Source organism: Morus notabilis, unplaced genomic scaffold, assembly GCF_000414095.1.
Source record: "Morus notabilis unplaced genomic scaffold, ASM41409v2 Scaffold720, whole genome shotgun sequence".
NCBI classification, from domain to species: domain Eukaryota; kingdom Viridiplantae; phylum Streptophyta; class Magnoliopsida; order Rosales; family Moraceae; genus Morus; species Morus notabilis.
In genome coordinates this window covers 284,886-295,872 of record NW_010367011.1, presented here as the reverse complement: position 1 = coordinate 295,872, position 10,987 = coordinate 284,886, and the positions used below count along the sequence as shown (strand labels likewise).

General features: G+C 38.3%; 1 protein-coding gene across 1 annotated transcript in view; it reads right to left on the bottom strand.

The window, feature by feature from the left end:
• Positions 1-10,987, bottom strand: part of LOC21396423 (D-2-hydroxyglutarate dehydrogenase, mitochondrial) — a 24,988-nt gene that overhangs the window by 11,033 nt on the left and 2,968 nt on the right. The window contains exons 9-11 of the mRNA XM_024174427.1: positions 10,778-10,858; positions 10,522-10,622; positions 10,224-10,332 (exon numbers count right to left, since the gene is read on the bottom strand). Coding sequence (XP_024030195.1) covers positions 10,224-10,332; positions 10,522-10,622; positions 10,778-10,858 — 291 coding nt within the window. The remainder of the gene's footprint in view (positions 1-10,223; positions 10,333-10,521; positions 10,623-10,777; positions 10,859-10,987) is intronic.

Genomic DNA, 10,987 nt, shown 5'->3' with positions numbered 1-10,987 from the left:
GATGACAAGTTTGTGTCTTATTTTCGGGAAGATGAGGGGGGGAAGCGGAAGATTGGGCCGCCACTTGATGATGATTGGAAGAATGTTAAGGTGTTTGTGAAATTTCTGAAGACTTTTTATGATATAACTTTGAAGTTTAGTGCCACTTTGAATGTCACTTCAAATTCTTACTTTCATGAGCTGTGTGAGATGCAAAATCAACTATCTGAATTAAGCAAACAAGATGATTCAATGCTTTCATCCATGGCTGTGAGTATGAAAAAGAAGTATGATAAGTATTGGGGGAGTGTTGAGAATATAAATTGTCTTCTCTTTGTGGCTGTTGTACTTGATCCTAGGTACAAAATGGATTATTTGACATATTGTTTCTCTATGGTGTATGATTCTTCCATTTCTGAAAAATTATCAAAGTATGTGAAGGATACTATGTACCGGCTGCATGAGGTTTATAGTGGGGACAAAGGTGAATCTGTGGCTAATGCAAGTAGTGGGGAGGCGGCAACAACAAGTACAACAGAGGCAAAAACGACTCCAGAAGGAAAAGGGTGTTTGTGGAGCTCTTTTTTTAAGAAAATGAAGGAGAAGAATGTGAATGAGTACAAAAATGATGTGGACAGATACTTGACAGACCCTATGCAGGATCCAACTCGGACAAATTTTGATGTTTTAGAATGGTGGAAGAATAATGCAACTAATTACAAGATTCTGTCACTAGTTGCAAGAGACATTCTTGCCATCTCTGTTTCAACGGTAGCCTCAGAATTTGCTTTTAGTACCGGAGGCCGCATCCTCGATCCCTTTAGGAGTTCATTGAGCCCCAAGATGGTGGAGGCATTGATTTGTACACAAAACTGGCTGCGTAGTCGTGAGCACATCAACCTTATTGACATGGAAGAATTTAATGAATATGAAGATATTGAGTCAGGTAATCTTTTTACGTTTTACTCTTTTTTTTTTTTTATTTCATCTTCTTGTTGTTTATTTTGTTGTTCTAAACTTGATTCTGATGATTTTTTTTGTTATGTTTTCTTCTCAAGATTTGTCAACTTCTGTTGCAACACATGAAGGGCAAGTTGGGAATGAAGATGTTATTATTCTGGATTAAAGAGTTTGGAGTGGACTAACTTTTATTTCATGTCCTATTTTGCGACTATTTTTATATGGACTGTTTATCTTTATATGGTTTATTTATTCTGGATTAAACTGTTTATTTTATATGGACTATTTTGCATGTTAGAAGGGTACCAATCTAATTGTAATATTGTAGTTGTTTTTTTATTAGTTATCTGCTTTCACCAACCCGAGTAACCCTACCCTACCCGAGGTCACCCGAAACGTCGCGGGTTTGTAGATTTAAGAGAGTGTCGCGGCTCAAAATTTTCTCAACCCGAACTAGTCGGGTAGGCTTATTTTTTCGGCTCAACCCTACCCTACCCGGCCGATTTACACCCCTACCCCACGCACGCCTCGACAGCTCGCCTCGCCTCCTCCTTCACCCTAAATCCATCATTCCTAAATTACTCGCATTCTCCTCTAGTCCTCATTCTCCGTTCCTCATTCTCCGTTCCTCTTTTTCTTCTCAGTCTCTCACCGTTCGTTGTCGTTCCTCACAGCTCACACTCGCCGTTCCTCACCGTTCATCGTAAGTTCCTCTTCTTCTTCAAGTTTTTTCTTTTTTTTTTTTTTTTGAATCAGAGCAAACCAAACAGAAATGGGTTTGTGAAATTTGAATCTTTTTGTTGAAATTTATTACTTTGTGCTGGTTTCTACTTTTTTTTCTGTTTTTGATTGTCTGGTTTTGTTTCTGCTCGTGAGTGGAATCTTTTCGTTTCTGCTTATTTGTTTCCAGCTGATAACTCTATGAAAATAAAGTTAATTGAGCATTTTCCAAGCTTAAATTATTACCTAGAGGGTAATTAGTATTAGTTTTCTCCTATATTTTGTCTTGTTAATTGTTTTTAGTTATTTGTGTTTCATAAATTCTCTCCCTTGTGATTAGCATTTAAAAAGAGCTAATTCATGTGCACTTTGTGGTTAATCTCAGCTTTAAGAAAACGTGGTCGTTTGGAGCTTTGAGCTGCTTTTCGTTTTTGGAGTATGAAGGAATCCTAGTCAGCATTGCTGTGCATTGCTACAGCAAGACAAGCTGGGCCAGACGTGTGTTTTGCTGACAGCTGGACCTGAACTGGTTAATGGGCTGATTTTGTCCGTGAAGGGTGCTGATTGAGCCACTCATTGGAGGCTTTCTCATGTGCTGCCACGTGGAATTAGGGTACAATAAGTACCTGCAGCTGAGAAGAAAGAAGGTGTCCTTGGTCTTATTTTGTAACGTAGAGGCGGCTGAACTTGGAAAAGAAAACCACCTCCATTTCTCTGATCAAGTACCAGCTCCGGTACTGGAAAGAAGAACAAGGAAACGTCACAGGGTGTTGAACGTAAAGGAAGGTCCATTGCTGATGAAGGACGCGTTTAGAAGAAACCTTGAAAAATGGGGATTCTGATTCTCCTCTCTTCACCTTAGTTTTTCTTACTCTCATTACTCTGTTTTACTTTGTTGAAGAATATTTACGTTCCTCTATAAATCTGAACTCGAATCCATATATAACTCTATGAGATTATGATTTGTTGGCCGAGATTGTTGAGTTGTTAAATATTGAAATGTTAGTTGATGTTGAATGGATCTGATGATTATTTTTTTGTTTATTCAAGTGAGCTGAATTTGTGCCTTAACTGTGATTGAAAAATCATAAGAGGGGAGTATAGCTTTGATTAGATCTGTGAAAATTTAGTTGAGTGGACACAGCTTGAATAGTGCAAATTCTTAGATCTTGTTTTAGATTTTTGATTCACATGATATAGGAATATATTGTGTCTTACACAACCATATGATTTAGAGCTTCATTCTCTGATTTTAGAGTCTAGATTTGCAAAGGGATTTGTAGGATTTAGCTTTAAGATCAGTAGACAGAGGATTGGAAAATCCCTACTGTAGTAAATCTGGTTAACAAGAAGTTTCGTTGCCGTCCGTTGCTGCAGCATCGTGCAGCATTGATAGGAGACAGTTTGGCAATTGTGAGCCACGCACAATGACTTTGGCCAATTTTATTTGCACATTTTGTTATTAATTAATTTTATCTTTGTTGTTCATTTTTCTTACAGTCAGATTATTATTAAGTTTTAACATCTTAAAATCAACTCTAGTTTTCTTCTTAAAACTTGAATAGAATTAACTTAGCAATTTGATTTCAAAAACACTCAATCCATGTGGAACAATACTTGATTATTCATCATTTTACTACTTGTTGACTCGTGCACTTGCGAGATTCTAGATTCACAATTTTAGGCAACACCAGCCGAGGAAGAAGAGTGAAGACTTTGAAGACTTTGGTTTCTCGTTTGGAATTCAAGAAGAAGAGTGAGCAATTGAAAACAGACAGGTTAGAATAACTTTCTTGACTTTGCCATGTGTTGCCTGCTTTCTTCAATGTGTGAGAACATTGTATTTCTTCAATACTTTTTGTAAGAGAACATTGTATTTATAAGAACAGAAGATACGAAAGGCAGAAGAAGAACAAGAAGTCCTATAAAACATGTTGAACCTTTTATTTTTTTTATTTCTTCTTGTAGTTAATTTGGAAGAATCCCATGTGGTTCTCTGTGGATTGAGAGGAAAAAGATTTTTAATTATACTAAGGAAGATAGTGTGGATGTTTGGGAAAGTATTAAACTTTGTGTAGCATTATATATATAAACTTAGGGGATGAGATTTGTTTTTGTAAGGTCTTGTAAGTTTTTGGAAGATAGGCTGACATTTTGTTTCCTTTGTTTTGCGTTTATGAGGACTCCCTTGTCCTCTTCATGTTTACCCGTGATTTTTGAAATTAATGAAGTTAGAATTACAATAAGCAGAGATCATATTACAATATGGCCACTAGAATTTTTCATTTCATCGCTTGCAAACCGAACAAAGTATGTGTGTATGCATATTCTTATTCGTTAGATTATTGGCTTTTTATATGTGATATGTTGGCTTTTCATTAGACGTTGAAAATGTGATATGTTATCTATTTTTTAGCAACATTTGCGTGCTAGATGGAAAAATTTATCCTCCACCCGACAAAAACTTCTAAAAGCACTTGCAAGTCCTCTGCTGAAACAGAAAGTGTCTCTATGCCTAAAGAGCCCATTACCTTACCCACTCCCACACCCAGCCCTACCTCTATACTTAATTTGGGCACTAAAATTGAAAACAAAAAAGAGGAGGGAGACAGTAAAAAGATGAAGAATTCACAAAAAAGGTCTCCTGTTTGGGATTATTTCAAAATCATAGAGGGTGGGGATCCAAATGAGCCTAGGTGTAAGTGTATTTATTATGGGGCAACATATGCGTGTGATAGTAGGAGACACGGTACCAGTAGTATGAAGGTTCACATAGAAGTTCATTGAGCCCCAAGATGGTGGAGGCATTGATTTGTACACAAAATTGGCTGCGTAGTCGTGAGCACATCAACCTTATTGACTTGGAAGAATTTAATGAATATGAAGATATTGAGTCAGGTAATCTTTTTACATTTTACTTTTTTTTTTTAATTTTATTTCATCTCCTTGTTGTTTATTTTGTTATTCTAAACTTGATTCTGATGATTTTTTTGTTATGTTTTCTTCTCAAGATTTGTCAAATTCTGTTGCAACACATGAGGGGCAAATTGGGAATGAAGATGCTATTATTCTTGATTAAACAGTTTGGAGTGGACTAACTTTTATTTCATATCCTATTTTACAATTATTTTTATATGGACTGTTTATCTTTATATGGATTATTTATTCTGGATTAAACTGTTTATTTTATATGGACTATTTTGCATGTTAGAAGGGTACCAATCTAATTGAAATATTCTAGTTGTTTTTATATTAGTTATCTCATTTCATTTTGTGGCCGTTTATGGTTTTGCATAGATTAAAATTGGTTTTGCATAGATTAGTTATCTGCTTTCAATCTATGATGAAGTCATAGATTAAAATTGGTTTTCACCAACCCGAGTAACCCGACCCTACCCGAGGTCACTCGAAAGGTTGCGGGTTTGTAGATTTAAGAGAGTGTCGCGGCCCAAAATTTTCTCAACCCGCACTGGTCGAGTAGGCTCAATTTTTCGGCTCAACCCTACCCTACCCGGCCGATTTACACCCCTACGCGCTTCTACGGACCTTTCGCAGTGTTGGAGAAAATTGGGTCGGTTGCTTACCGCCTTGACTTGCCACCTTCTGCCAAGATACATTCGGTCTTCCATGAATCCCAGCTAAAGCTCTTTCGAGGTCAGCACTACAAGGGCCAGCCACTCCCTGCGCAGTTGATCGGCGACCTTGAGCTCCTCGTCCAGCTAGCCGCTGTTTTGGATTCGTGCACCATCACCGTGGGGGGTCGTCGCGTGTCTGAAGTCTTGGTGCATTGGGACGGTTTGCCCTCTTCGAATGCCACTTGGGAACAAGGTTGTCCTCGGGGGGGGGGGGGGGGAGGGGATTGATAGGTCCCCGCCTCTTAAGTTTGTATATGCTAGAAGAGGGAAGAAAGACAAACAGGGCAGGCTGGTAATTTGGGGTAACATTGAGCATGGGGATGAGGAATTCAGTTGGGGTATTCGGTTTTGGTATGGGGAAGGTCGAGGGGGTAGCGATCAGTTAGGGAGGGGGAGGAGTTAGTTACGAGCAAAGAGAATAAATAGCCTAGCTGGGGGTAAGGGAAAGGTATCGAGATTTCTTGTTTGGGTTTAGCTATTCCCGGAGGTTAAGGGTCCTCGAATTCTCCTCTTATCCTGTATTCTATTTGTTTTCATTAGTAAAGTAACCAGAACCATTTCCTCTGGTTCATTTCTTCTATATTTTGGCATCTGTTCATTCCAAATGGTGTAAATTCCTGAGAACTACTTAGAATCCTAACAACATCCCATAGCTAAATGTGTCTTTACCATTTTTACGTAAAAAATTTCCCACCTGTTTATCCCGAGAACCATTCAGGAAGCCTTAGATAATCCGGATTGGAAAGCATCAATTTTAGAAGAGATGAATGCTCTGAAAAAAAAAAAAAAAAATGTGACTTGGGAGATAGTTAACTTACCAAGGGAGAAGAAAACAATAGGTTGGAAATGGGTGTTTACAGTTAAGTGTAGAGCTTATGGGAGTGTAGAAAGGTACAAAGTGCAATTAGCAGCAAACATGGTATTGATTACCCGGAGACGTTTGCTCCAGTTGCAAAAATTAATTCAACATGTGTCTTACTTTCCTTAGTGACTGGCCCTTACACCAGCACCGACAGGATGTAAAAAATGCATTCTTAAATGGAGATTTGGAAGAGAAAGTCTTCATGAATCTACCTCCTGGCTTTGAAGAACGCCTTCGTTCAGGGAAAGTGTGTAGAGTAAGAAAATCCCTATATGGTCTCAAACAATCTCCCAATGCATGGTTTGAGCGATTTGGGAAAGCTGTAAAAGGCCATGGATATACACAAAGTCAGGCAGATCATACTTTGTTCGATAAACGCTCAAAAGAAGGAAAGACTACTATTTTGATTATTTATGTTGATGATATAATATTAACAAGTGATGATAGTGATGAGCTCAAAAAACTCAAGAGAGTTCTTGCAGATGATTTTGAGATCAAGGACTTGGGAGCCTTAAAGTATTTCTTTGGAATGGAGTTTGCTAGTTCGAAAAAGGGCATATTTGTTTCTCAACAGAAATATGTGCATGATCTTCTTGGAGAGACACGTCTACTCGGTGGCAAGGCAGCAAAAACACCAATAGAAGATGTGAATAACAGGGAACAGTTTCAAAGGCTGGTTGGTAAGCTTATTTATATGTCACATACTCGCCCAGATATAGCCTTCACAGTAAGCATGGTTAGCCAATTTATGCACTCACCAGGTCCAGACCACTTCAAGGCAATGTACAGAAGTACTTAAAGGGATCACCTCGGAAAGGCCTTTTGTATGAAAAACACGGTCACCTACAAATTGAAGTATATACAGATGCATATTGGGCTAGGAGTATAAACAATAGAAGGTCGACCTCAGGCTATTGTACCTCTATTGGAGGAAATCCAGTTACTTGGCGTAGTAAAAAACAGCATTTGGTGGCAAGAAGCAGTGCTGAAGCGGAGTTTAGGTCAGTAGCTCATGATATTTGTGAGGTTTTGTGGGCTAAAAGAATCTTAGACGAACTAAGAATTTCAAGTTCCTGTCCAATAAAGGCATACTGTGATAACAAAGCAGCAATCTATATAGCACATAATCTTGTTCTTCATGATAGAACCAAGCATGTTGAAGTTGACAAACACTTCATCAAGGAAAAGATAGAAAACAGACAGATTTGCATAACATATATACCAACGATGAACAGGTTGCAGATACTTTTACAAAAGGACTGTCTAAGAAACAATTTGAGAAACTAACGGGCAAGCTGGCAATGGAAGATATCTTTAAACCAGCTTGAAAGGGAGTGTTGAAAAAGAAAATATTCAGCTGTAATTGATTGCTGATCTCCGGGGATTGTCTAGCTGTATTTTATGATTAATTATAGGATTAGTCAACTGTGTAAAGTAGGAAAGATAGCTATACAATATTTTTTCATTCATATCCTTGTGCCTTTTGTATTCTATAAGTAGTGTACGTATAAATTCTTCTTCGTATCAATGAAATAATTTTTCACTCAAATATTTCTCTCTTATTTTCGAGTATATAACTCCATGGATATAACCTTTTTTGAACATCAATCTTACTACCCCAAACCTGCAATTCCGGGGGAGAGTCCACAAGAATTTCAATTTGGGAAATTGGGAATAGTGAACATCAGTCCTCACCTCTCCAACTAGTCAAGTCTGTTCCAAAAATGGTAGTCGAGGCTGCTCCAGAATTAATCTCCAACCAAATTGATCCAATAAACCTTACCACCGAGGGTCAAAGTCAATCCACCACCAAAAGTCAAAATCAATCCAGCCCGGGTCCACAAACTTCCTCATCTCTACTCCTTCCGCCCACACAAACTTCCAGTCTCGGTCCACAAACCTCCTCATCTCCACTCATTCGGCCCACACAAATTTCATCTCCACTCTCTCAGCCATAGAATCTGTGCTAGATGACAAGGAGGCAGAGCAATCAACACGCCTAGAGCAACACCAAGAGCCCAAACTGAATCACAGGTCGAGTGAAATTCCATCAGGTGAGACTGTCACTAACAATTTAAATAATGATGATCTACATTGGCCCATTGCACTGAGAAAAGGAGTGAGATCATGCACTAAGCATCCAATTTACAATTTCATTTCCTACAAAGGTTTATCTCCTGGATATTGAGCATTTGTCACTCGATACAATACAGATCCCGAGCAGTAGACAATAAGCACTCAAAGTCTCTGAATGGAAGAAAGCAGTGTTGGAAGAGATCTAAGCCCTAGAAAAGAATGGAACATGGGAAGTTTCAGAGCTCCCAAAAGGGGAAAGACTAGTTGGGTGAAAATGGATTTTCACCATCAAACATAAGGCAGATGGGAGCGTGGATAGATTCAAGGCCCGACTTGTTGCTAAGGGCTACACTCAATATTATGGAATTGACTACCAAGAGACATTTGCCCTGGTTGCTAAACTCAACACAATTCGAGTTCTTCTCTCATTGGCAGCAAACTTGGACTAACCCCTTCACCAACTTGACATCAAGAACGCATTTCTCAATGGGGACTTAAAGGAGGAAGTGAACATGGAAGTTCCACCAGGCTTTGAAAACCATGTCACTACAAATAGGGTTTGGAGACTCAGAAAGTCCCTTTATGGACTTAAACAGTTCCTTTGAGCTTGGTTTGGCAGATTCACGAAGTCAATGACCAAGTGTGGTTACACCCAGTGTCAAGCGGATCATACTCTCTTTATCAAACATTCACCTAACGGGAGAAAAGCTTGTGTATGGAGATGACATTATATTGACAGGTGACTTCAAAGAGGAACTAATCAAATTAAGAACGTTCCTAGCAAAGGAGTTCGAAGTCAAGGACCTAGGATATCTAAAATACTTCCTAGGTATGGAAGTGGCACGGTTACAACACGGTATATTTGTGTCTCAAAGCAAATACATTCTAGATCTACTGCAAGAAACCGGAATCCTCATACGTAAACAAGCAGATACTCCCATGGACTTGACAAAGAAGATTGGTACCACCAACGTCTCGTGGGAAGCTTATTTACCTCTCACACACTCGACCAGACATTAGTTTTTCTATTAGTGTAGTAAGCTAATACATGAACAGTTCAATTGAAGAGCATATGGAAGCTGTCAACCGAATTCTGAGGTACCTCAAAATGACACTAGGGAGAGGTTTGTTCTACAAAAAGTATCCAAGTAAAGAAGTAAACGTATACTCGGACGCTGATTGGGCTGGAGAAGTTACTGATCGAAGATCCATGTTAGGTTATTGTGCTTACGTGTGGGGAAACCTTGTGACGTAGAGAAGCAAGAAGCAATGTGTAGTTTCAAGAAGTAGTGCAGAAGCAGAGTTCAGAGCATTGGCACTTGGGATTTGCGAAGGAATGTGGTTAAGAAGATTACTTGAAGAATTAGACTTGCCAGTTGAGAAGCCCCTAACGTTGTGTTGTGATAATCAGGCCACCATAAGTATCGCAAAGAATCTAGTTCACCATAACAGGATAAAGCACATCGAGATAGATCGTCACTTCATCTCCGAAAAAATAGAAAAGGAGATAGTTCAACTGATCTATAAACCAACAAGCTCTCAAACTGCAGATATTCTTACCAAAGCTCTAGGACTAACTTTGATGTTCTGACCAACAAGCTGGGCATGATCAACATATACAATCCAACTTGAGGGGGAGTGTTGAAATTTTGAATAAAGTTAGTCCTAGGTTTTAGGAATTCTGATAAGTTGTTTCCTAGTTTGTTTCCTTAATTTGCTACTTATTGTAATAATGAGATTTGGGTAGGATACTAACTGATTTCTCTCTGATTTTTTCCCCCCTAGTTTAGTAGAGGAATAATCTCGGTAAATTAGGCTGTAATTACCGAGAATAGAGGCAGCAATTAGGTGGCATTTGCTGGCTTGTACGTGTATTTAATCCCTGTAATTTTTTCTCATTCTGAATAAGAAAAATCAGAATTTCTTCCTCGTTTTTTTCTTTAGAAAGAGAACGGGAAAGCCACTAATGAGAACCTAAAGGTGAAAGATACCTCACGTATATGCCAAAATGATGATGCTTGGTTAATGTCTTGTGCTAGAGCCCCATCAGAGATCAAGCCAACTTCCATTGCATGGAGGAGGAAGGCTTCAAGCTTTTCTCTAGAGATTTCCAAACAAAAGGGGTAAAATCTTAGCAATACAAAGGGATTTAAGAAGAAAAGATGAATTTATTTGTATGGAAAAAAAAATTCATAAACAAAAGCGTCAAGGATTATAATTCATAAGATGGTATATTGTAGATAGAAAATTTAAAAAAATGAAAAAATAATAATAATAAAAGGAGGTTACCTATCATAAGATTCATGACTGCCTGTTGTTTCAATCAAGACATAAAAGTTGTGCAGGAAGGGAGGTAATGGATTCCGAACGCCTTCCAAATGATTTAGGACCTACTACATGAAAAGAAATCAGCAAGACCTTTAAATTCTAACCGTAAAAGAGGATAAGTTAAACCAGCAATGGCAACTGACAGGAACAAAGAACAACATGAAACACATGTCCATAGACAAAGAAAATAGAAAGATAAAACAGCATGCAAGCTTACCAAATCCATTGCTAAGTTATCCAAAAACTCAAAAGCAGATAGAATCTCCCCGAGCTTCCTCTTGGCTTCAACAAGAAGTTTCTGATATACATTTTGGCAATACAGGTCAGAAGCAGCATTTGCAACATCTTTAAGAGAACAAAAAAGTAAGCAACCTTAGTATTATTTAGTAATTTCTTTTTTAAATACTTAGCAGCCCTAATGTGGGGG